This window comes from Neophocaena asiaeorientalis, unplaced genomic scaffold (genome assembly GCF_003031525.2).
Source record: "Neophocaena asiaeorientalis asiaeorientalis breed wild unplaced genomic scaffold, Neophocaena_asiaeorientalis_V1.1 scaffold597, whole genome shotgun sequence".
NCBI lineage: Eukaryota > Metazoa > Chordata > Mammalia > Artiodactyla > Phocoenidae > Neophocaena > Neophocaena asiaeorientalis.
The window spans coordinates 907,507-934,457 of NW_020172664.1; the positions used below are offsets into that span (position 1 = coordinate 907,507).

Genomic DNA, 26,951 nt, shown 5'->3' on the forward strand with positions numbered 1-26,951 from the left:
TTGGTTCCTCCTTCTTAGGTAAAAGTTTTAAGCAGGCATTTTATACTATTAATAAGTCACTTAAGCTCATTCCCTGCAATGAACAAGGTGAGTTCAGAGAATATATCTCATCTCATGTGATCTTCACAATGACCTCGAGAAGTGGAGATGAGACTTGAGGCTCAGAGGGGTTGAGGCTGGGACCCTGATCTCTTGGCATCCTGGCCCTGCTGTCACTCTGCTTGAGTTCCTAAAGAAGAAGTATCTTCAGGAGCCTGGAAATACAGGAATGAAAGATTTTTACAAGTTTTCAGATTTGTGGGTGTGTGTATGTGTTCTGCTCATGCTAAGGTGATGTCACAGGGACCAGATTTACCCTCTCACCTGACACAACCAGAAAAGTAGATGAAATACATGCCCCAGTGGTTTCAGATACTGGGCACTAGCAGACAGGACACTGATCCCCAAGAGAGGGGGATAAATGAGCTGAGCCCTCTGAGTGCCCAGCTTCACGCCTAGAGAGCATTTCCAGGCTGCATTGCAGGACAGGCAGATCTTGGTTGTCTCCCAGAGTTGGGGAGGTGCAGGTGGGAGCCTAGAGCTAGGCGCGCGTGCACACACACACCCACCACCCATGCAGAGTGCTCCAGAGATTTGCAGAGGGTTCTGCTTGACTCCTCGCGTGTGGACTGGTCAGTGAGGAAACTACCTGAGGGCTGAGAATAGTTAATGCTCCCCCCATCCAGAGTGGGAAAACCTTCAAATTCATGAGCATCACGTAGAGTACTCAGAAGGATTTTACCTCAGGATTGTGAAGAAAAAAAGTAGATACATCATTATTCAACAGATACACTATTAGATGATATTATGAGTAGGTATGGACAATGAAACAGGTGTTATAATCGTATCCCACAGGTTAAGGAAGGTAGAGGAAAGCTTGAGCAAGTGAAGTAGAGACGTGGAAGGTATTAAAAAAGATCCAAATTGAACGTGTAGGAATGCACGTTACAATGTCTGATATAAAATGACTGTACCTGTCTAAGAGTTTGCCTTCCTAGCACTCTTATTTTTCCCCTCCATGTGTGTGTACTTGTGCATTTGAAACCATCACATATACCCCACACAAATGCACGGCAAAGGTAGAGACATCCTCTGAAGGTAAATTGTCTGCTTGGCTGTAATGTAAGAAGATAACCGAAGACCTCACAATATACCCAGGAGGAAATTTACCCGAGTTCTTGCATAAGAGGTGGTGTGGGCAAGCGGTCAGCTGCATGATCAGGACATTAGTTTGGGTCTTGGCTCTGCTACTTACTGGTTGGGTGGCTTTTGGCAGGTTTCTTCATCTTCATGATGGTGGCTGGAATACTTCCTCAGTAAGTGATAGACATAAGGGCAAATTTAATATAGTTAAGGAAAAAAATCACTTAAATTTCCTGATGAACAACATAATAGCTAATATCTGTTGTGGGCTTACCATGGGCCGGGAATTGTGCTAAAACTGCTCCACACGCAATTGGTTTTCATCTTTATAATGTCTTTGAGTCAGACAGGCTTAGTGACGTCTTAGAGAAAAATGTGGCTCAGAGAGGTTCACCAAATTGCTTAAAGTCACCCAGCTCTTTGATTGGAAGCACGTGGATTTAACTTCGTAAATCCAGAGTTTAACCTCAGACCTTCCAATGTTTATTTCCTGTGTGTGTGTGTGTGAGTGTGGGTTGAGGGCCAGAGTGCCAGGATGTGAAAGTGAGAGCACAGCATAACTAACACACACTTACACACAGGATGGTACTGGGGACTGTAGAATTAGAAAAAGCAAAAGGACAAGCCTGGGTTATGGAATATACTAACTCCCTGGGCAAGGGTTTTTTGTTTTTGTTTTGTTTTTGCTTAGAGAAAACAGAAAGACTGTGGTTTGGAATGAAATTAATTTGATGGGACGGTGTGGTATTGCTTATGAGAAATTTTTGTTTACTGGTGTACAAAAGACCTTGTGTTCAAGCTTTTAATACTTTTATTTCCCCTAGTGGTGAGACTCGCTTCTGCCACTGCCATGTGTAAACATAGCAGTGGGACTAATTGAGGCGGTCCCCATGACCTCTCCTTTTCCCCAGTGTGGTTGGTGAGAAGGGTCGAGGCAGGTTTTCTACCTGGAGTAGCTTCTCGGGCTGTGAGAAAATCTAAGCCAGAGGCAGATGGTACTTGGAACAAAACTCCCAGTTCTGATTTCTTTTTTTTTTTTTTGAAGTAAACAATCTCAAATGTTTATTATCTTCATAACAAAACAAAATATGAAGCTCAGAACTGGATCACTTGGCCATTTCTCTTCTTATCTCCTCCCAGCTCAAAATGCTTGCATCTCTTAATAGCCAGCATTCTCTTAGATCTGCAGTTCGGCTCAACACATCCAAGCCTCAGCACAATCTTCTTTGTAGTTTTAGCCTTTTTCCGGAAAATCGGCTTAGTCTGCCCACCGTAGCCACTCTGCTTCCTGTCATACCGCCGCTTTCCCTGGGCATACAGAGAATCCTTGTCCTTCTTGTACTGTGTCACTTTGTGGGGTTGGTGCTTGCCACACTTCTTACAGAAAGTCCGGCGGGTTTTAGGAACGTTCACCATGTTTGCGAGAGCGCTATCAGCACGGAAAAGCTGATTTCTTTTTAGTTCTGCTTTTTCAACAGAGCAGCAAAGCTATGCAAAGATCAAAGCTGGTTTGGGCTGGTTGGCTCTGGGTGCTGGAGAGGCTGAACCCCGCTGTTTGGGGAGATCACAGCCCTGGTGAGAAACACCCAGAGAGACTGAAAGAGAAAGACATTTCATAATAAGAGCTGTAATTATCTCCTGATTGTACTTGGAGGGACATCTCTTAGGAGAGGAAGCTTCATAACCTATAAATCATTTGCAAGGTCATTGGACTATCTTCAGTGATGTATCAATTAATTTATTCTTTCAACAGATATTTGCTTATGGCTGCTGTGTGTCAGACACTGCTCTAAGCGCTGGGGGTACTCCATGCCTTTCATGGGGCTCACATCTGAGTGGAGGCAACAGACAATAAACAAGTAAATCCACATATAGTTTATCAGATGGTGATAAATATGAAGAATGAAGCAGGGGAAAAGGGGAGAAAAAGACAGGGTAAAGGGTGTGTGTGTGTGTGCGTGCATGCACGTATACGTGCGCTGGTTTAGAAAGGTTTTTCATATAAGGATTTGCTCTGGGGTCTCTTTAATAATGAAACGTTTTATGAGACCTATGGCTTTAAAAATGCATTCAGATTCGACTAATTGGATTTTATGAGAATTCAGCTACAGCTGAAGTTTACTTCTGGTCTAATCCTGAAAATAAAAATTGTTTTCCAAACAGATTCACGGTGTATATATAGCATTGATGGTGGGGAGGGAGCTATTTGATGTACATAAGAGAAAGGATTGGTTTTAAGAACTCTGCACAGTGATTGTATAGAAATGGCTGTGGGTAGTTACAAAGGGTTCTTATCTGTTCATTCATGCCCACCTGCCCACACTCCGCATGGATAAACCCCCCTTCCTGTGATTTAGGCTGTGCATGAGTTCAGACCAGCTTTCCCTGCAAGTACTGACTTGGAGTCATATTGTTTTTAGGATCCCTTTTTCCAGAATAGTGTCTGAAATAATAATGAAAAGTGATGTTAAGCACTTACCAGATCATCCTTTTAATCCTTACAACGATACTGTTAGGTAGGAGCTGTCATTATCCCCACTTTGCAGATGAGGACACTGAGGCTCAGAGAAGTTACACGATCTGTGGTACAAGGATAAGTGAATCAGGCAGCGCTGTCTAGCGCCAAGTTCTTAGCCACTATGTTATGCTGCCCCCCTTACTTTATAAGGTCCAAGTGCTTGATGAATGAATGAGTGAATACTACTGCCTTGAGTCTAAAGGATGAGGGCATTAGACAGAGACGGAGCCTAGGAGTTCTGTTGAACTGTCCAGAACGGGCAAGCGTAGAGCCAGAACTTTGAGGACTGAATGAACAGGAGAATTGGTCAAGAGCAAATAGAAAAATAGCAAGTTACAGTCATTTATTCAAGAAATTGACTCTTAAGACATCTTCTACATGCCAGGCATTAGGCTAGTTAACCCACCCCTGGCCTTGTAGCCTCGCTGCCCAGGAGGGCTTTGGGGAAGAGACCTGGGCTTCCATTCATCTCCTTTCCCTGTTAAAGTGATGCCGTCTGCAGCAAAGGCTGGCCCTGAATCCTGCAGATACTGCCACAGCCTCCAGGCTAGTTCAGTGATTCCAAAATCTGGGCATGGCGTTTGTTACACCTCCACCTCAGGGGGCTTGTGCACTGCTAGGTTGGGGAACCACTGTGCGGACTAGGAGTTTCTAGGTTTTGTAAAACCCCTGCTCCCTTGTGATGAACGGGACAAAGGCCTCAAGGTCCTCTGACAATCCTGGTGTGGAGTAAGGAGGGGAAGCCACGGGAGGGCGCAGGTAACTAGGCCTGCCGAGTAGACTTTGATGGGAGTTTTGCTTTCTCCTTTGTTCTATTAAATAATTGATTGCTACGCCCATTTCTCAAACGTGAACCTCTATCATCACATTGAATGTACTTTTAGAAAACTGCACGTGTTCCCTGTTCCCCAGGACTGGCTTTGCCAGCTGCCTTCCCTACCCCCCTTCCTCCATCCACCCCTCCACCTGTTCTAGACCATTGTTTCTCAAACTTCCTGGGTATAAGAATTAACTAAAGAAGAAGTCTGACTCAGGGTCCTGGGGATCTGTACCCGCCCTGCTGATTCTGCTGCAGAGAAGTCTGGGGAACCACATTCTGAGAAACAGTTTTAGCAGCTAATCCAGAGCGCAAGGGTGGGCGGGTTGGGAGACTCGGAGGGTTCCCCACAGGTGAGGTGGATGGGAGACCCGGGGAGGTGCTTTCCGGGGTTCCCTGTGATAGGATTCACTGCCATGGCTGCCCCTGCCTCTCGCCCCATCTGGTAGAAAGCAAGGTGCAGGGCTTGGCGCTCCCTCCTTTTGGCTCAGAGCCAAGGGAGGAGCTCCACTGATACTGGCCTGGGGGAGGGAGAAGTCTGTGGAGGGGATGGGACCCAGCCGAGCATCCCCACTGGCCTTCTGGGCCTGGCGCAGACGACAAGGCCCAGCTGGCTGAGAGCCCAGTGCTTCAAAGTGTGGGCGAGTCATGGTCCTGCAGGAGACCTGGGAGCCACTCAGAAAAGCATTTGTTCTCCAGCCCCGTTGGGGATTGTTATTGCCCCTCGGAGGATGGGAAGTTGGTAGTTCTGCAGTCCTTGGGAGCAGAAACAGAGCAACGTGTGATTTACTTTCCAGCCTCCAACTTATTTTTCCTTTCCTTCATGAGGGAATTTCCAGTAAACCCTTCCCCAGTAATCCATGTGGGCTGTGTCCCTGCTGCACAGAAGAACAACTCGCTAGATGTGAGTTCCCCTGATTAAGAACTCAGCCAGCAAAGCCCTTACTCACCACAGTGGCATGCGACTGTTAACATTTGCGTCCAGGCCAACGGGGAAAACATTTTCCATTTCTCTTTTAAACACACTAGACTCTGTTTTAACAAGACACAAAAGTTCTTAACCAACACTTGCATGACCGAGTTGACTAGTTGACAGTTAAACTCTTTAGTTCCTCCAAACCTAACGTCCAATTTTCAAGTAGTTGCTTCCATTGCTTAGAATTAGTTTGATATCACAGAGAGAACCAACAACAAACTATATGGGCGTTCGTGGACTGAAAGGAATAGGAGAAGGACTGGCTCTTTCTTCATTTCAGAATACATCTGCTGTTTATTATTCTTGCACCATAAGTTTCTTTTTGAGGTGTGGTCCATCCATTTTAGTGTTGGGTGGAGCCCATGGGGAGACTCTTATTTTTCCGTGAAAACACAGGGCAAATGTTTCCCCATTACTTTCACACCATAATATTTTAACATATTTATAGCATTAGTAATATGAAAGAAAAAGGGTCTTGGTTTAGTATCACCTTCTTTAAAGGAAATTGGCTTGTGGTCCGACTGGACTCTTCTTATTCCCTGTGTAGGAGGCCAAGTCATCATTTCCCAGTCTCTCACTGTATTTTGTATCCAAGCAACATCATAGAAAATAGGCCAGGCCAGGCTTGCCTTCAAAGCTGTATAGAGTTCAGACACCCAAAGGGGATGTTTTCTTCAACTTACAGTGAAAGATCTTAGATGTTGTAACTGTTTATATTTTTCTTCAATTCACTGAGCCATTAAGAATATTTTGTGGATTAAAGTCTTTCTAGGCTTTCATCTAAACAAGCACTAGCTTCAGAAAAAAGAAATTTAAGTTTTCTTTGACGTCTCCCTCCCCTCCCCCACCCCACCCCCACAAGCATAAGAATTTTATGATGAAAAAGCAAATCTTAAGAAATGGGACTAAAGGTTTCTGAAAGAAGGAATTGAGATCAGACTTCACGATTGGCTTCTTTTATTTCACTCCATTCCTGGTGTGTTATTTGTTACATCCTCTCACACCCTCTCATGGGGAGGGGAAAGCAGCAGATACTGGATGAGTCAGAATGGAGGTTGTAAAACCCATTCAGGGCCATAAAGGGCCAGCAGATGGGTTTTGTGTTTTAGGCAAAGCTGTTCTCCCCAGTTAGCCACAAGTCCCACCACTCCCTATTGTCTCACCTAATACTCACTGTATTCCACATTTCTGTTATTGGCTAAACTTTCCTCCTGACACCCTGTGGAAATTTGTTTGACTCCTGATGTTATAAGCCAATACCTTTGAAGGCAGAAAACTTGCCTAGTATTCTGGATTGTTCATTATGGGCATTTTCTAGGATATTTTCCCCCCCTAAATCAATGAACAAAGGCTTTAAGAGAAAAGAAATGTATAACATGAGAGAGTTTTCTGAATAGACATACATAGGAACATCACATATATAAGCCAGTAGCAGACTTTCAGGGCTAAAAAGGATCTGAGGAATTCTTTCAATCTACTCATTTGCAGATAATGAAGGGGGCTCAGAGATTTGGGTGACTTAGCCAAGTCCTCAAAGGAAGTTGGGACACAGAGTTAGGGGTAGAACAGGAATTGTCTAACCCAGTGGTTCTCAGCCTGTGCTGATTTTGCCTATGGGGACAACTGGCAATGTGTAGAGATGCTCTAGTGGGTAGAGGTCAGGGAAGCTGCTGAGCATCTGACAAGGCACAGGACAGCCCCCTAAAACAAATAATTATCCAGTTCAAAGTATCAGTAGGGCCGCTGTTGATAAATGCTGGTCCAACCCAGGTCAGCCCTCTTTCCACTTCAGTATCATCCCTGCATGCTGTAGTTTTTGTTTTGTTCCGGGGATTATTTATTGTTGATAGAGATTCAGGTCATCTTGGCTTTAGCAAAAGCAGATCAGTACATGTTCAAGTGTATAATGTTATGATTTTAATCATAAAGTTAGGTTATGAATCATGGAACTGTGAAGAGTAAAATCCACTGTGTTTCCATGTCTTTCCAAGGTGAGTACCAGTCAGATAACTTTTAAACCTTTTCAGATTTTGTTCTTATTGAAAAAACTGAATTAACCAACCCTGTGGCCTCCTGTCTTAAAACATGGAGAAAAGTCCATGGAGAGAAGCTCACATCCTGTGGGGCTGAGAGAGACGTGGAAGAGATTTTGCCAGGGGTTCTTACCTTGTGTGGGAGGTTTCTCTGTTTCATCAGGTGGACATGGAGTCATGGGTAGTCTCTTGTCCTCAATATATCAGGAGAATAAAAACCCAAGTGAGAAGAAAACATACGGATGTTAAAAAAACAAAAACAAACAAGATACTAACATACAGAGTGAACATACTCATCTGAAAAATTACTCTGTAAAGGTCCCATCAATTCTCAGCATCGACAGAGAGACCTAATTTCTATATTGACCTAAAAGGGCTGAAAAGTGTACTCTTAATCCTCTGGAGGCAAAATTTTTCTTTTCTGACTCTACTTGTGATATTAGAAGAGAGCAGAATCCATCATGGTTGTTGAATGTCTTGGGTGTGTTTGTTTCAAGTCAGTGCACTCTTCCAAGAAGCCCTGTGCCAGTGGCTCACATCGTGGGGTAAGTTGTGTGAAACAGGGTGCCATAGCAATGTTTGGTCATGTGTGATATAATATACCTATTCTCAGAAAGTGAAGTCACTTATTCTGAGTCACTGGACGTACGTGGTTGGATGACAGACGCTGAATCTACAATCTGGTCCTATTTCTGAGGTCCGAGTGGGGGATGAGAATACAGATATATGTCAGGTTAAAAATAATGTGTCTATGTTGACATCAACTCTCACTTCCTGATTTTAAAACAAAATGGACAACATTTTTCAATGAAATGAATACTTCTCCACAGGGGGATCTTTCCTGATTATTGTTTTTGCCTGAAAGCCCAGAGCTATTTTTATTCTCAACTACGGTTTCTTCACCGTGGGGTTTTTGGTATAAGTACTCTCTCCTGTCATTTTGAGGACTTGATATTTAGCTTTCTAACTTTATGCTAACGATAATCCAGGCTATCATATCTGCTATTGTTAGTATAAGTCGCTGCAAATATAGACAAGATATAAGTAAATAGCATTTAAAAATTCTTACTATTTCTCTTTTCCTTTTTCAGTATCTATACTGAGAGCACACCCCTGGACTCTCTTTGCTTTTTTATTGCATTTCACAAAGGGAACTCTTTCAATTCACCCACTCTCATACCATGTTGTGTGTTATAACCCCAATTTACAGACTATATTCCACAGGTTACACTTTTATATTGACCAACTCCCTGGGGATGTGTGTTCTATAAATTTTTTGATCATGTGCCCTAACTACAAAAATGTTTCTTTCCTTCATTCAGTAAATATCTATTAATAAGCAAACTATGTTCCAAGCACTGGGGTTAGAGGAATGAACAGAACAGGAAAAACCTCTGCCTTTCAGGAGCTTCACTATAGTAAGGAGGGACACAGGTGTACTTCTGTACCGGTATGTTATGTGCGCTAAGAGGTAGATGGTCAAAACTACAGTAAGATATCACATCACACCTGTCAACATGGCTGTCATCAAAAAGACCACAAGCAACAAATGTTGGCAAGGATGTGGAGAAAAGGGAACCCTTTTATACTGTTCGTGGGAATGTGAATTGGTGCAGCCACTGTAAAAACAAAACAAAACAAAACAGTATGGAGGTTCCTCAAAAAACTAAAAATAGAGTTACCATAGGACCCAGCAATTCTACTTGGGTATATATTCAAAGAAAATGAAAACACGATTTCAAAAACATATCTGCACCTCAATGTTCATAGCAGCATTATTTACAATAGCCAAGATACGGAAGCAAGCTAAGTGTCCATTGACAGATGAATGGATAAAAAAGATGTGGCACATACACACAATGGAATATTACTCAGCCATAAAAAAGAATGAAATTTTCTTGTTTGCAACAACGTGGGTGGACCTGGAGGGTATTATGCTTAGTGACTGAAGTAAGATAGAGAAAGAAAATTCTGTATGTTATCACTTATGTGTGGAATCTAAAAAATAAAACAAATGAAAGAATATAACAACAAAAAAATAAGAGGTGGATGGGTAAGCGGTAGAGGCTGAATATAATCCCCTGGGGTCCAGGAAGAGAAAGAAGTGCATACATCCAACTTCTGAATGATGCTCCACAGCATGTGAGTTACCAAGTTACCCCATCAGTAAACTAGCAACCTATTTACACTGCAAGAAGGTTTACTTGGGGGGATGTTTTTACAGTGGACAATGTTGGTTTTTTTTATCGCTCGAATGTTCCCAGGTGGCCTTTATTTCGCAAAACTATTTCCATTAAAATTATTTCCTATACCACTTTTACTATATGATACTATTCAAATGAAAAGCAATCAGCAAACTTACAAATTATGCACTTTTAAGTCATTTCTTCTACGTTGAGGCTGTACACATCAGACAGCATCAGTGCCCAGGCCTGAGTCAGTGAATTCCTAACGCTCTTCCATTAACCTGGACTCGGACTTTCACATTCGGTCAGATATCTGTTACACCAAAGCAGCTTCTGAACCATGTGTTACCTGGCCCAGGTGGAAGCTTAGATTTTCTATGTTCTTTTGTGGTTTCCTCAGCCCATTACTACATCAATTAGCCAGTCTCTGAAGACCATGGCCTACATGAGATGAAGTTTACTACTGCTACTACCTACATGAAGGATGATGGAAACAAAACAAAGAAACAAACAAAAATCAAAAAATTTTAGGAAATAAGGTGAAAGTGAGAAAAACTTCTGCATGAGACCTGTATTTTCTGTTGCTGCTTTAAATTACTACAAACTTAGTGGCTTAAAATGTCACAATTTTACCACCTTACAGCTCTACTGGTCTGAAGTCCAGTGGGCTTACCTGCAAAATGAAGGTGTCAGCTGGGCTGTATTCCTTCTGGAGGCTCTAGGGGAGAATCCATTTTCTTGCCTTTTCCAGCTTCTAGAGTCCGCCTGCATTCCTTGGCTTGTGGTCCCTTCAAACTAGTGACAGCTTGTTGAGTGTTTCTTGCAAGTCTCTTGCCTCTTCCCCATCACCCTCTTCTGCTTTCAATCCTGGATTATCTGGGTAGGCCCAGTCTAATCATATTAAGGTCAGCTGATTAGCAACCTTAATTCCCTCTGCTACCTTAAACTCCCTTTTGTTTTGTATCACAACATATTAACAGGTTACAGTGGACAATGTTTTATGAATCCTTTTAAATGTCCATTACAGAAGAATGCCTAAACTTTGTCCTACTTTTCTCTCTTCCTGTATTCTTCGAGGTTATATTCAGTCTTTGTCTCTCACCCATCGATCTCATTTGTGACTTGAAATTTCCCAGGCACCATAGTTTGACTCTTGAAATGACTGCTTGTTATGGAGACATGGTGGCTGCTGTGTGATGGTTACCGCCAAAATACCCTGCTAGGGAGAGCACAAAATGGCCCACGCTTCATTTTGAGTGATTTTGATGCTCGCAGATGAATAGGAAGAGGATTGGGAGGTCCAGTGTGGAAATGGAAACATGCCTCTTATGTGGGTAACTGTGTGCTTTTTCCTTTCCCCTGCAGGTTAATTGGCACGGCCACCGTAGCCCTGAAAGACCTGATTGGCAACCAGAGCCGATCGCTGCCCTACAAACTGATCTCCCTGCTAAACGAAAGGGGGCAAGAGACTGGGGTGAGCATTTCCCTCTTGTTGAATGGCTTTGAAGGGAGATGGCTTTGCAAAGGTTCATTGAGACAAGAGTGTGAAATTATAAGTAGCTCACTACACACACACACACACACACACTCTCCCTACTGGGGCTGAGGTAAATAGGTGCATTTACAAATGATATGGCCTCATCCTGTACTCATATTGACAGAACTACAAAGTAGATAAACTTGATTTTCTATATCAGAATACTGTAGCGTGAGTGGGACCCTCTCTTGGTACAGCTCTGGGCATATTCACTTGGTTGTTAACATTTGTATGGTGAGTGTAGCTCTGTGTATCAGATACTCTTTGAAGCATTCTATAGAAGGTAGTTCATTAATATTAGACCAGAATACCAAGATGTTAATGTCATGATTTTTAAAAAATTAAATTTATTGATTTTTGGCTGCGTTGGGTCTTCATTGCTGTGCACGGGGCTTCTCTAGTTGCGGAGAGCAGGGGCTACTCTTCGTTGTGGTGCACAGGCTTCTCATTGCAGTGGCTTCTCTTGTTGCGGAGCACAGGCTTTAGGTTCCTGGGCTTCAGTAGTTGCAGCGCGTGGGCTCAGTAGTTGTGGCTCACGGACTCTAGAGCGCAGGCTCAGTAGTTGTGGCGCACGGGCTTAGCTGTTCCGCAGCATGTGGGATCTTCCCAGACCAGGGCTCGAACCCGTGTTCCCTGCATTGGCAGGAGGATTCTTAACCACTGAGCCACCAAGGAGGTCCCCATGGTCTTTATTATTCCACTGGCAGCTGAACGTTTTCTGATCACAGCCTCTCTAAACAAGTACACACTGATATTGTCTGATATGAGACCAGAAGAGAGAGACTCTTTTTCAAGTGCACTTTAAAAAAATGGATTCTAGCATCACCGCTCTCAGATTTCTTAAGATTGCTAACAAGCACTCATAAAGCTAATATGCTTGCCCTGTTAACCTCTGACCCCTTCGTTTTCCAAACAATTTGTCAATATTTTGCTTAGGAGCCTGGGCAAAGGGAGAAAATTTAAAAGAGGCCATCCCTAAAGGCAAGAATGCATTAATGCCCATTAGGAATGTCAGTTTTGCTGGTCTAGTCTCCAAAACTTATAGGTTTGCTGTGAATTAGCATTCTAATCATAAAATGTAAATTCAGAATGTCAGCTATCGTCTGTCTACCCAAAACTGGCTGAGAGAAATGATACTAAGGGAAGATGGTACAAGTCAGTGATTTTTCTGGCTGTTTTTTTCCTCTTTAAAGCAGAGAAGAAAGCATATGTAGAACCCTGAAATGGCAGAATTGTAGTCATTGAATGGAGTAAGGAAGAGTGAGGGCCTCAGGCCTGGCCCCCTGGTATCCCCTTACCCCTGTAAGAGGGCCTGGAGCACCTCGGTGGATCCTGAAGTTATTGGGAAGCCATTGATACAGAGGTCGAGCCATTCATGGACTCTTCTGGGTTTGAAAGGTGGATTCTTCAAGTTTGGCAATTGAGCCCCTCATTGCATTCGGTGTTCCTATTGTGGCCTGGTTGTAGCCGTGAGACGCTGCTCTTATGATTCTATATTTGCCAAGAAACTGCTGTCAGAGGCATCATTTATTATCCTGTTCAGTGTCTCCCAGGTCATAGTTCTTAAGTTGGCAAAGAATGTGCTGATCCATGAGGGAGTATTTACTAATGAGCAGACAGATGGGAAAAAACAGGGCAATGTGTGTGTGTGTGTGTGTGTGCGTGAGTGAGTGAGAGAGAGAGTTTACCAGATGTAGCAAAAGTAGCAAATGGAAGTGTGGGATGCCCATTTAAATTTGAATTTCAGATAAACAGTGAACAATTTTGTACTATAAATATGTCCCAAATTTTATGTCCTGTATTTTATCTGATAACGTGTGTGTGTGTGTGTACCATTCTTATTTTCAAAGGACTTCTTTTATTTTGAGGTTTATCTTTCCTCAATTTTGCTGTTAAAAGTCCTTTATTTTGTGAAATGATTATAGTAGTAGATGGTAGTTGAGGGCATGTGTTTGGCAAAATAAAAATTAGCGACCCTATGTTGAGTCCCCTCGCAAACTTTTTTGAAATTTTATCGGTTCACAAAATATGAAAGTATAGGAAACTCTGCCCTAAAATAATGCCCCACGTGAGAAATTTAACTCAGATTTTAAAAATAGGAATAATTTTATCTCCTGTAACGAGTTAGTATGTTTCTTCCTTTCTGATAATGAAAGGTTATGTATAACATTTTATGTTCTCCTTCTTGCCTTGGCTTCTAGCCAACTTGGGGTCATATTTAATGCAAGAGGGATGGCACTTATCTTCATCTTCACGTTTTGCATCTTTGTTTCCTCTTTAATCAGACTTGTTTCCCTTTTTTTTGAACCCCATTTTATGAATCACATCGCTTTATAACTTTTTGTTAGTCACTTAAAATTCTTTTTGGAGAGAAGTGTGAAAATAAATTTCAGCAATTAACAAAGACGTCAATGAGCAAACAAAAAAACTTAAACACTTAGAATGATCCTCTGTGACTGTAATTCTGTGATTGGAGGCCATCTCCACCCTAGGAAGGAGGTTTGTTATGAGTTCAAGCTTCCTTGTCGCAAAACTTTCCTCCAGTTATGAGGCTGCCCCTTAGCAATGATACACTTGGCAACCTGTACCAGGTAACTGCTTTCCCAGGTGCGTCCACTCCACCTGGGCCCACACGGTGGGAAGATATGAACAGTGGAGGGTATGTCGTCCTTCTCTCTCTTCTCACTTTCCCATCCCCCTGCTCACCCCTGCTAGAAATTTTACTCCTGCTGAATTGGTTTGTGTTGAGTCTATAGCATTCTGATGCCCTGCACTGATTCTGTCTGCCACGAATTTTTTCTACCCAGGCCACCATTGACCTGGTGATCGGCTATGATCCACCTTCAGCTCCACATCCGGATGACCCCAGTGGGACCAGCGTGCCAGGCTTGGGAGGTAAGCTGACCCTCCTGAAGGCCCAGCCTACACCAGGGAGGATCTACTAATGGCACACAAGGACTCTCCAAGGAAGCTCTCCTTGTCACTATACTATCTGTAGCTCCCTGCCCACCTAGACAGGGCCCCATGAGGCAGGTGGAGCTGCCCTGAACTGGACATTACAAGAGTTTACCAAATGCCCTTCAAAGGAGAGGGGACAGCAAGGCAGTCCTTTACTGTTGCCAAAATTCGGTGACAGAATACTGGTGCCAGATTAAATCTTGGAGGCAGAGTTTTGGGTGAAGTAGAAAGAAATAGCTTTATTGCTTTGCCAGGCAAAGGGGGCCACAGGGGGCTCACGCGCTCAAGATTGTGTGTCCCACCCTGGAGGGGGTAGTGAGGAATCTTACAATGTTCAAGGAGCAGGGCGTGATCAGCTCGTGGGCATTCTTCTGATGGGTTGATGGTGAGGTAGTTGGGAGTCAGCATCATCAACCTCCTGTTTCCAACGGGTCTGGGGTCTGCGTGCTTGTGGACAGCATACAGTTAACTTCTCCCACCTGGTGGGGGGTTTCAGTATCTGCAAAGCAGCTCAAAGGACACGGCTCAGAATAGTATCTGTAGTCCTTGAGGAAGAAGTAAAGGTCCCGGACTTTGTTTAACGGCTGAAGTAGTAGTATTTTGTCTTGCTTGACTGTTCTTTCTTTCTGCATTTTCTCACTTCTCTGATTAAATTTGTTCTGTGACTGAAGTTTTTCTACAGACAAAAGGCAGGCGGAGGACACGGGCGGGGTCTGTTCTGGGAAGGCCTCATAGGGTCCTGCTTGGTTACATGACTGAGCAGCCTCACGTGAGCCCATCCAGCAGAAGGTTCCAGGCAGGGCTTTGCTTTGGGTTCGTAGCTTGCACCCCATACACCGTTGCCTGGTTCTGAGTCTCAGGAGTGGCCTGTACTCTCTTCACGTGTCTTCACCTCCCAAATGTACCATCACCAGGCTGCGCTCTCAGCCACCAGTCTCGTGGTCGGAGCCCTTGGATTGGAGCCTCTCTCTCCCTTGGCCCTGACCCCCTCCCGCCTCCGAACAGCCCCTCGGTCCTTTAACCAGGTGCTTCCTGCCGCACAACCCACCTTGTGCTCTTTGTTCGCGGATGTGGGTTGTGGGTCATTCAGGGTCATCACATGCTGCTTTGGATGGGGTTGGGGTGTGGGACTCCGGGGGGGGGGTTTGGGCCGCAGGTGGAGGGCAGTCTACAAGACAGTCAGGCCTTTCACACAGCTGAGTCCGACCTCCTCTTAGCGTCTTTCCAGGGTGACGGGATGTTAGACGTGTCTCTGTAGCTTCCTCTGTGCGGAGGGGTCTCACCAGACGCCCCCGTCTTCCCAGCCTTGGCGTGCACCCCAGGGAGGGAGGGCCCACTCGCCCCGCCTTGAAATCCCTCAGCCAGGGTGGGCACCTGGCCCTGGTTCCTGCCAGGCCTGGCTCTTCCGGTCCTGGCTTCTCTGAGTGTTTCTTGGTTCTGAACTCAGCTCTCTGGTCACCTGAGGGGTCTCCTTGGCACCTGTGGCAGCACCTCCCTTTCTGCCCTGTGATGTCTCTGCCCCCTTCCTGTGTGACGTCTTGTCTGCCTCAGCCCCATCCCAGCCATTGCCCCTGCTTGCCCAGCCCACAGATGACCCGATATTAAGGTTTGGGCCCATTAATTGACCATGTAGTTGTGTGTCCAGCATGGGTCACCTGGCCCCTTCTTCCTTGGGGACATTTGGGCCTGACATAGCCCCTTACCTCTTATAAGGGTACCAGCACATCAGCAACGTGCTCTGCCTCCACCCTCTGCCCACCGGCGCCACGGGCACGCTGCTCTGTCCTTGGACACTCTCGGCCCCGCAAGGGCCCTGTGGGTGGCTTGAGCACATCTGTGGCTCCCTTTGCTGCCAGAGCAGTGATGACAGATACACCACAGAGGAAACAGCACAGTCCTGAGCAGCACGCCAGCAGGGGCTGAACCAAGTGGTCCGACCAATTTCTTTCTCCTCCGCCGATGCCCGCTGTCACCAGCGTTTGCTTCGGCCTCGGAAGGACAGTAGGAACTTACGGGCCCAAAAAGGCAGCACCAACTGGTGGGCTCTCTGGTGTAGCCTCTGAATTGGGAGGACCAGGGTGCCTTTTCTTACACTGATATTTTTCCTAAGCCAGATCCTATTTATTAGTTTCCTAAGGCTGCTGTAATAAAGTACCACAAACTGGGTGGCTCAAACTATAGAAATGTATCCTCTCGCAGTTCTGGGTTCTAGAGGTCTGAAATCAAGGACTCTAAGGGAAATTCTGTTCCATGCCTGTGTCCTAGCTTCTGGTGGTTGCTGCCAATCCTCGGTGTCCCTTGGCTTGTAGACCCATCACTCCAGTCCCTGCCTCTGTCATCACACAATGTTCTCCCTGTGTGTCTCTGTCTTCACATGGAGCTCTCTCTGTGTGTCAGTGTCCAAATTTCTCACGTCTTATATGGACACTAGTCATTGGATTCGGCCCACCCTAATCCAGTGTCCTCTCAGGTTAACTTGATTACATCTACAAAGACCCTATTTCCAAATAAGATCACATTCTGAGGTTACAGATGGGCAAGACTTTTGGGAGGACACTATTCAGCCCTGTGTACTGGTAGATAAAAGACAGTTTCATTATGTTTATTCCATTTCAAGAGCCAAAATGTTAAATGGGCCCTTTTGAGGTACCCCTTGAGCCGGGCCTTTAGGAAAAAAATAGCACTGAGGTTCATTCAAGTAGAAAGAGTAAACTTATAGTTTACAGTGAACTGGCATCACACAACTTCTTAGTATTTATGGGGTACAGAAATTGGTTGCTGGGTTTCCTTACCCATTGCTCAGTGCTGCAGTGAGGGTGGTAATTCTTTAAAATACAGCTCCTCCCCTCCAGGAACTTGCAGTCCAGGTTTGGAGACAAGACTTTTTTTTTTCTGAAAGTGTAACGTTATGGATAAGAGCAAGGGCTTTGGGGTCACACTAGCCTAGGTTAGATGCTATGTCTGTTGTTAATTAGCTGTGTGACCTTGGGTAAGTCACTAAACTTGTCTGAATCTCAGTTACTCTACTGTAAGGTGGGGGAGAACAGTAGCACATCATGAAGTGGTCGCAAGGATTAAATGAGATAATGCGTAGAAAGCACTTAGCCCAGTGCCTGGCGTAGAGTAAGTTCTACCTTAATGTGGTCTTTATTATTATCATTATCACAAAAACAATTCTGGGTAGCTGTAGTTATGAGCTCAGTTGAGTGCCACAGTCTGTATGAACATTCAAATTGTTTCCTCTAAAAAGCAGAGTTATTAGAAAAGAATGATCTGCTTTGGCTCAGGGTCATGTTGAGATGACTAAATGTTTTTTTGTTAAATATCTTAAAAAAGGGGGGTGGGTTGTGTCCTAATGGACCAGGAAGACTTTGAGAATAAGCCAGTTATCAAGCGGTTGGGAGTGTAGGGGGAGGTCCCATCTCCTGAGATGGACCCTTGTAAGCCCAAGCTCAGAAAACACGCCATTTCCCCAGAGCAAAGACTGCTTCCTTAGAAATGAGAAAAGCACTAACTCTTGAAATTTTAAACCCACTGGGGAGAAAACCCTTGCCGTCCAGGCTCCCTTTGCCCAAGGCTCCTCTCCTCACCTCTTGGGTTGTCTTGGCAGCACACGTCAAGCTCCAGCAGTGCTTGTGGACCGAGTCCCCCATCCTCTTAGGAAGCTAGCTGGTTTCCAGCGGGTTCCAATGGCAGGTGGCCAAGGTCTGCCTCAGAAGTTCTTTTTAATACCTGATACTGCTGGACGGAGATAGGAAATGAGCCAGAACTTGGGTTCCTTTTATTTGGATTTCAGAGAACATTAGCAAATGCTGGCCTGCAAATGAGCTGTGTCCGCAGGGCAATTTTATGTTTAAGTGTGAAATGACAGAGTGAAATTTATTTATTTGAAAAATGAACAGGTTTCTTTGATCTGGAAGTGCCATCTTTGTTCTATGAGATTAACATTCACCACAGCTGGTGGCGTGGTGGATAATTATTTCATAATCTGGCTAAAAGAAACTTAAAAAAATCTTTTAATGTCCTAGATTATCTGGATTTTTTTAAAACTTTTTTTTATTTGGCTGCATAGGGTCTTAGTTACAGCACGTGAGATCTTTCGTTGCAGTGCGTGGGCTCCAGAGCTCATGGGCTGAGTAGTTGTGGCATGCGGGCTCTCTAGTTGTCCCGCAGCAAGTGGGATCTTAGTTCCCCGACCAGGGATCTAACCTGCGTCCCCTGCATTCAAGGTGGATTCTTAACCACCGGACCACCAGGGAAGTTCCTATCTGGATGTTTTAAGATAAAACTTTTTTTGTCTTAATGTGAAATTCAACTAAGCAAAGATATCTTTGAGTACTTAGTACAACTCCATGTTAAGGAAGACACTAAGGAAAAAAACCCAACACCTTACAGTCTTGGGGGAAATAAGAGCAATAAACATGAGACAGAAATAACAGCAAGGCAGCCACACCTCCTGCCATCACAGACCTTAACATAAACAGAACATCTGGCCAAGAAACTGGTTTTTTTCACTTTCCTTAAATTGACTCTTTAAAAATCTTTACCATTTTGTATAAAAGTAACGAGTCCACTCCCTCTAATTTAAATATCAATAGATCTTTTCAAATTTTAAATCATGAACTCATTGGGGGTGTTTTTTGAGTTCAAAAGCTTATCTGCTTATAAAAATATAAACATCACAGGGAATATAAGACACAGGAACATACAAATCTCTCGTAGTCCCAACCTACGATAACCACTATTCACCACGACTGATATTGATTTTAAAGGTTACCATCCACATAGTGGGATCTGCAAAGAAGAAATTTGAAATGTTAATGATAGAACACAAAAGTGAAGATTTTCAGGAAAATTCACCTCTGCAAGTTGAAGAAACTAATTATGACCGTAGACCACGGGAATTGAATACTTCAGAGGTTCTTGGGTTTTGCTTTTTGGTTTTTTAAGACTCTTCTTTAAGAGAAGTTTTAGGTTTACCACAGAATTGAGAAGAATATACAGAGATTTCCCGAATGCCCTCTGCCCCCACGTATGCATTGCCTTCCCCATTATCAATGTCTCTCACCAGAATGGTGCATTTTTTTTTAACAAAGGATGAACCTGCATGGACGCATCGTAATCACCCAAAGTCCATCGTTTACCTTAGAGTTCACGTTTGGTGTTTTACGTTCTACAGGTGTGGACAAATGTATAATAGTCTATATCTATCATCATAATATCATACAGAATATTTTAACTGCCCTAAAAATCATCTGTGCTCTGCATATTCGTCGTCTTCCCGCACACACCCCCAACCTTTGGTAACCACTGATCTTTTATCTCCATAGTTTTGCCTTTTCCAGAGTATCACAGAGTTGGAATTATACAGTATGCAGTCTTTTCAGATTGGCTTCTTTCACTTAGTAATGTGCATTTAAGGTTCCTCCATGTCTTTTCATGACTTGATAGCTCTTTTTTCAGTGCTGTATAATACTCCATTGTCTGGATGTACCGCAGTTTAGTTATCCGTTCACCTACTGAAGGATATCTTGGTTGCTTCCAAGTTTGGCAATTATGAGTAAAGCTGCTATAAGTTTCCATGTGCAGGTTTTTGTATGGACCTAAGTTTTCAACTCCTTTGGATAAATGCCAAGGAGCATGGTTGCTGGGTGACAGGGTAAGAGTATGTGTAGTTTGTAAGAAACCACCAAACTGCCTTCTGAAGTGGCTGTACCAGTTTACATTCCCACCAGCAATGGATGAGAGTTCCTGTTGCACCAACATTTGGTGTTGACCGTTCTAATAGCTGTGTAGTGGTATCTCATTGTTTTAATTTGCATTTCCATGATGACATATGATGTGGAACATCTTTTCCTATGCTTATTTGCTAACTGCATATCTTTGGTGAGGTTTCTGTTAAGGTCTTTGGCCCATTTTTTACAGGTTGTTTGTTTTCTTATTGTTGATTTTTTTTTTAATTAACTTATTTTTTGGCTGCGTTGGGTCTTGGTTGCTGCGTGTGGGCTTTATCTAGTTGTGGCAAGCGGGGGCTACTCTTTGCGGTGCGCAGGCTTCTCATTTGCAGTGGCTTCTCTTGTTGCGGAGCACGGACTCTAGGCTCATGGGCTTCCGTAGTTGTGGTACGCAGGCTCAGTAGTTGTGGCTCATGGGCTCTAGAGTGCAGGCTCGGTAGTTGTGCCACAGGGGCTTAGTTGCTCTGCGGCATGTGGGATCTTCCCAGACCAGGGCTCGAACCTGTATCCCCTGCATTGGAAGGTGGATTCTTAACCACTGCACCACCAGGGAAGTCCCTATTGTTGAGTTTTAAGATTAAGAGTTGTTTGTATATTTTGGATAACAGTCCTTTATCACATGTGTCTTTTGCAAATGTTTCCTCCACTTCTTGGCTCGTTTTCTAATTCTCTTGATATTGTATTTCACAGAGCAGAAGTTTTTAATTTTAATGAAGGCCAGCTTATCAATGATTGCTTTCATGGATCAGGTCTTTGGTTTGTATCTAAGGGGTTCCCTTTTAAGGAATGCTTTCCTGAAGCTCTTATTTCAAAATGACAAAGGTTGAAGAGCCTGGGGCATAGGTGGCTTAACTGAAAGTGTGTGGTGTCAGAAGGTCTGCTTTTCATTGCCTGCCTCTGAGACTTTCCCCATGACAGAGGGGTGGGCTGACTCAGGCCACTGGCTTGACCTTCTGAAAACCTGTTACTTTGCCAACTTGATTTGCCAGATGTCATTTAACTTGACTGGAGCCTACATCCCCATGACCAGAATAAACTACTTTTAAAATCTCACATCTATTTTTGAAGAACAATCTGTTAAAAGTATACATTGTTCAATGCTAGAAGTGCAAAAAAAAAAAAAAGAAAAAAACGAAAAACATTCATAGCTAGAGTTGGCCACTTCAAATTCATTTCATTCCATGAACACCAGAGTCACTTTGCTTGAAGTTAAATTCAATCTGGTTCAGAAAACGTTTACTGATACCTGTCTATAGAGCATACAGAGGTGAGAAAGGTATTGTTTGCCACCAGGAGCTTGTGTTTCAGTAGAAAGGTAAGATATAAACATGAATAACTATAGGTCAGAGCTGAATCTAATAAATTCCTCAAGGGAAGACTAAGCTAATTATTATGTGGGAAACAATTTCTTAGAGAAAGTGCTTTTTCAGCTGTGTATTTCAACTGTGTATCCTTACCGCCTAGTACAGCACTTGGAAAACCACAGTGTCCAATAAATGCATGGTTGATTGAATGAATGAATGAGTGAATGATGGATGAGCAATAGATATGGTTTAAATTTTTGTTCAAGAGGCGCATTTTGGTGAACACTAGTGTATAGGCCAAAGTGACTGATTCATTCAGAGGAGTAATAAAAGGGAAGCATGTTCTTGAGGGCTGGGAGTGCCAGACTGAGACATTTGTCCTTGATGAACAGACCTTGAGGATCCATGGGAAGTTTTCTGAACAAGGCACTGTCTTGTTCAGAGCTGCCCTGGAACGTGATCAATGTGTTAGAACATCATTGCAGGCACTGTTTGCACGATTAGGTCTCTAATTGGCTTTGTCCAGCAAACTGATTGTATTAGGCCATTCCCCCCCCAACCCCCGCAGGTTATTTAGGAAAGTTGAAGTGATGATAATAAACAAGTGGCTCTTTAATTTTAGAGACATAGTAAAATCATCGGGGGAAATCTTTAAATGTGCAGATTTCCAGCACCTATCTCCAGAGGGTCTAATTTAGCTGATCTGAAGGGGAACCCCCCAATCTGTATGGTTAACACGAGCTTCCAGGAGATCCTCATGAAGGCTGATTATGGAGCTCACTTTGAGAAGCCATGGAGTTGAGCATTTTATCTGGTTAACATTATCTTGTCCTGATCCAGGCAGAGCTCTTTGGGCAGCATTTCCAAGCTTGGCTCACAGCCTCCATCAGTCAAAGGTAGATGCTGCCAGAATTTCCCTGCCAGCCTGTGTTTGCATCACTGTTTGGTTACAGGCACTTTTACGGTACCTTTGCTTTGGTCAATGTATTGGAACTGTTCCAGAAGATTCTCAGGGCCCATATAGTGCCATTTACCCAAAAATCAGAGTGAAAGGTAATGAATTGCTTATGGTTGAATGCAGATATTTATTTATATGACTTTTAGCATGTGAGAAACCCAGCAAAGTTATTGTTCAACATTCCAGCTAAATCGGCATATTATCTCCAAAATGTCTTCATGCTTAGAAACTTACTCTCTCGTGTTCTGCTTTGTACTTTTTAACTTCCACTGATGATACCATACCAGCCTTCTCCTGATTTTGCAATGACCTTTGGCCCAAGGTAATTAAATTCTGCCTTAACCAGTATGACCATTTAACAAGACCTTGTCATGAGAAGCAAAATTAATATCACAGGAAGAGATTGGCATTCTAGGACTCTGGAAAAACAGGGTTGCTGTGGGGAAATAGTAAATATTGACAAAACAAATAAAGCAAAAATATTCATAAAGAAAGGCGTCTCCATCAAGGAATGGAAGAGGATTAGGTGGGATCGTGGCCCAATTGGTGCTTAGGTGGAAGAGATGAGAGGCATGGGAAGTGTTTGGATAAAGAAGCCTGCTGGCTAGGGTAGTCCTAGCCACCCTGATTGCCTATTTTCTCTGTGAAATAAGGAGGAAGGTCGCTAGCTGATGGTGAGAAGGATAGAGAGAATGTTGGAAGCTTTCAAGGTGCAAAACAGGTGGGAGTTCAGAACGGTGAAGGGATTTGACCTTGTTGGCTAATCAATGGCCATATCAAACCAGGATTTAGGAGAACTTGGACATAGGTACTTTGGAAACATGGTAGGATAGCTGGGCAATCCTGCGAGTCCACTGAAGGTTTGAGATCATGCAATTAAAGTGACACTAGTCAGTAAGGTGTGTGTTCAAGTTCAGTTACCTTTGTGAATGAGTATAGTAAGTGGAGAGTCAAATGAACCAGGTGAGTACGATGAAGTGAGGGGAGGGGAGGGATTGAGGGGCACTTAGAGGAGTGATTGCAGTGTTAGATCCCAGAATCTAACAGGTTAGGAGAAAAGGACATGAAGTGGGGGGCAGGGGATGTGATGTGGTCCATAGATTGGGGCAGCCTGTGTGACTGCACACTGTGGACTGGAGTCATAGAAAGAACAAACTGGAAAGATACAAAAGATGGCCACTGGAGTCCTGTCTACAGAGAAACTCAGGATGTGATCTTTTTGAGAATAGGGTCTTTGCAGATGTAATCTGTTAAATGAGGTCATACTGGATTAGGGCAGGCCCTAAATCCAATGACCGGTGTCCTTATGAGAGTAGGTGAGAACCCACAGACACACAGGGGAGAAGGCCATGTGACAACAGAGGCAGAGGTTAGAGTGATGCAGCCATGAGCCAAGGAACACCAAGGATTGCCAGGAGCCACCAGCTACTAAGAGGCAAGGAAGTCTTTTTCTCTAGAGACTTCTAAGGGAGCATGGCCCTGCCAACATCTTGATTTTGGAATTCTGGGTTTTGGAACTGTCAGAGAAATTTTGGTTGTTTTTTTTTTTGTTTTTTTTTTTTTGTGGTACATGGGCCTCTCACTGCTGTGGCCTCTCCCGTTGCGGAGCAGAGGGTCTGGACGCGCAGGCTCAGCGGCCATGGCTCACGGGCCCAGCCGCTCCGCGGCATGTGGGATCCTCCCGGACTGGAGTTCGAACCCGCATCCCCTGCATCAGCAGGCAGACTCTCAACCACTGCACCACCAGGGAAGCCCAAATTTTGGTTGTTTTAAGTCACCCAGTTTGTGCTACTTTGTTACAACAGCCCTAGGAAGCGAATACAACCAGCAACTTCCTATTCAGTCAGCAGTTCCTAACTTTTGCCTTTTGTGGTCATGAAACACTCATACTTTGTAGATCCTCTTGGCTGTGTTCCACGGCATGCCTGGGTCTCAGTGTGGGGCAGGGCACGCCAGTTCAGTGGCTAGTGTTGGGTAATTTCACAGCTTGTGCAGAAGGGTGTGTTTGGCAGTGCCGTAAGGGCCCTGGTCATTCTTTGTGGAACACTTAGGGTGTTAGCATTGTTTAATTTCTGTGCAGCTTCCTGCCACATAAAGGGGCGATTTCCTGCTCAGACAGCCTTTTGCTGCTACGTAGAGATGCAGGTGGTAGACAGGACTTGGTGTGGTTTCCCTCTGATCCATCCCTTCAGCCTAAAGTCTGACAGTAGAAGTTTCCAGAAGAAATTGGCCTTTGCTACCTGCAGTCTGTTTCTGGAACATCCATCAAGAGCTTAAAGAGGATTTGTTCAGAGTCCAGCACCACAAAGGGCTACGATTTACCCCTTCTTTTGCCATAAACAACCACCAACCCCAAGTGGAACAGTCCACAGCAGGGAGGAAATCTCACTTGGGCCCAAGGTGGTCCGAGAAAGTTCATGTTAGTTGTTGGAGGAGCCTTAAAGTCATGTGGCCCAGCCATTGCCCAGTCTGGAACAGGTTTGCACAGGGGAGCCTGACTGTCCGTGCTTCCCCGAGGCTGGTGCCAGGGTTGGGAAGAGTGCCCTCCCCCCTCCAGCATCTGGGTGCCCTCTCCCGCGAGCCTTGTGGGAGCTTTGCCAAACTGCTGGAGAACTCTAGAAGGCTCAGGCAGGGGTCAGGATGTCCTCATTCGTTTGTTTCCCCAATCCACATTCATCAAGCCCCTGCTATGTACTAGAAGGGTGCGTGTCAGGCACAGGGCAGGTACAAAGAAGGAAAGGGCAAGCCCCCAGCTTCTGAAGAGTGGATGGTAGTGGGGAGGCGCACAGGTTAATAACAGGTACAAGACTGGTGAGGACTGGATAGAACAATGTGTGGTAGACACGAGAGGGGGGACTCACTCTATCCGGTGGGGGTGGTGGGGACAGACCAAGACAGTATTTCATCTGGAACTTGAGGGAGGTGAGGAACCTGCCTGGTAGAGAAGAGGAAGGACATTCTGAGAGCTTGAATCCGGGCCCCAGGCAAACCCTTCTTTTGAAGCCTCTTAGAGAATAGGGAAGAGGAGGCCCAGGTTATCACGCAGAGGTAGCTATTCTCCGCTTGTGGCTTCTGTGGGGTTTCCTGGTGTCGTGACAAAGATGTTGAGGAACTAGGAGCACAGCATCACCTTCACCTTCAGCCTGGTTCTAGATCCAGTCTTAAACCAGTGAGGGAGGGCAAAGATGTGGTCTTGGTTTTAGCTCAGCTCCTAATAACCTAACAAGTTGCTTCAGCTTTCTGGACCTCAGTTTTTCTACCTATAAAATGGGGTGAGGGGCAGGTTAGATGAGGATCTTTAAGGTCCCTTCTAGTCTAAATTCAGCGGGTCTGTGACTCCTTGAAAGACTGAAGTGTGGCTCCAGAGAATGTTGGGTCAAAAGAACCAGAGGGCTGAGGAACAGAGCGGGAACGCACACTTGATGAATTGGAGACAAAGAGGGGGGCCTCGAAAGACCCTGAAAATATTTAGTCAGAGTGCCAGCAGGAGAGCTGCACAATTCAGAGAAGTATGCGTGGACCGACCCTAGTGTCCAATGCCATGGAAGGTGAAGCATGTGGATTCAGAAAAGGGCCCTGAGCTTGGCAACAAGAGGTTCACGGTTGACCTTTGCAGAACAAGTGCCGGGCTTAGATGGGACGAGAATGAATGGAGGGGTGGTGAGGGGAAAGTTTCCTCCTGGACTAAACTCTGAGGCAGTACACTGGGGGGACCTTTTACTTCCTTGTGGTCGCCCCTTTCTTACTCTAGGCCCTGTCCCCTGTGCTGCTCACTCGCTGCCCCCCACCCCCGCCCCTTAACTGCTCGCTAGGAAGTGCTCCAACAAAACTGACTTCTCAACAAAACTAAAAAAAAAAGAAGAAAAAGGAAGAAAAGATTAATTTGCTGGGTTGTGCTTTGTGCCAGGCACGGTATTAAAGGCCTTGCACATAGATTAATTTTATTTTTACAATAATCTAGTGGTAAATACTATTATTTCCCCCTTTTTACAAATGAGGAAACTGAAACAGAAATTAAGAGACTTACTCAGACTCACATAGCTCAAAACTGGGATTCCAACCCCAACAGCATGACTCCAAAGCCCAAGCTTTAAGAGCCATGCTACACGGCGATTTGATGGAACTAATTCATACTATGATGTGAGTGACCGGCCGATGACTCCATATTGAAATTGTCTCCTACGTGATCTTGCATTGTAAAGGAGGAGGTTCAAGATCCAAAGGTAGGGAGTGCAGATGCTGGTATTTTTTAGACAAGGTAGTTAGTTGGTCTTCTAGTCTCTCTTAAATTATATTGTACAGATTACCAGGAGTTCAAACTTTTTGTCTATTAAGAAAAAAATAACTGACGTTTGTCATTGAGTTTTAAAGAGTTTGTGAATAATAAAAAGGGGAGATATAGAAGGCAGAGTTGATTTTTGTTATTTTAGGAGAGAAAGATCTGTGTATATCTGAAGGCAGAGGGACGGTCCCTATGGGGCAGGAGCCACTGGAGGTACTTGAAAGGGGGGACATTTAAGGGGTCCCCAAAGAATCAGCAGGGAGTGGGATCTCAGGCATGGGGAGGGGGTTCACTTGAAACACATTTTCCCCCTGAGTGTGAAGAGAAGCTAGGGGACAGATGTGTATGGAAGTGACAGACCAGGAGGATGAAGGGAGTGCATGATGACCAGCTTGGTCTCCATGGCAAGAACCTGGGGGTGAGTTTCTCATCTGCCATGAGGGTGGAGAGGGCATTTGCGAATCA

At 44.4% G+C, this 26,951-nt stretch overlaps 2 protein-coding genes across 6 annotated transcripts in view; one reads left to right on the forward strand and one right to left on the reverse strand.

Annotated features, from left to right (window-relative positions):
- The window catches only part of MYOF (myoferlin), a 153,030-nt gene that overhangs the window by 27,190 nt on the left and 98,889 nt on the right, over positions 1-26,951 (forward strand). For all 5 annotated transcript variants that reach the window (XR_003002487.1, XM_024739512.1, XM_024739514.1 and 2 more), the window contains exons 4-5: positions 11,078-11,186; positions 14,057-14,144. Coding sequence is in view for 4 of the 5 variants with exons in the window: in XM_024739512.1 (XP_024595280.1) it covers positions 11,078-11,186; positions 14,057-14,144 (197 nt within the window). In the remaining variant the exon portion in view is untranslated. The remainder of the gene's footprint in view (positions 1-11,077; positions 11,187-14,056; positions 14,145-26,951) is intronic.
- Positions 2,247-2,623, reverse strand: LOC112396029 (60S ribosomal protein L36a-like). Its single transcript, XM_024739516.1, has one exon. The coding sequence runs from the start codon at positions 2,596-2,598 to the stop codon at positions 2,278-2,280; it is 321 nt and encodes a 106-aa protein (XP_024595284.1). The 5' UTR covers positions 2,599-2,623; the 3' UTR covers positions 2,247-2,277.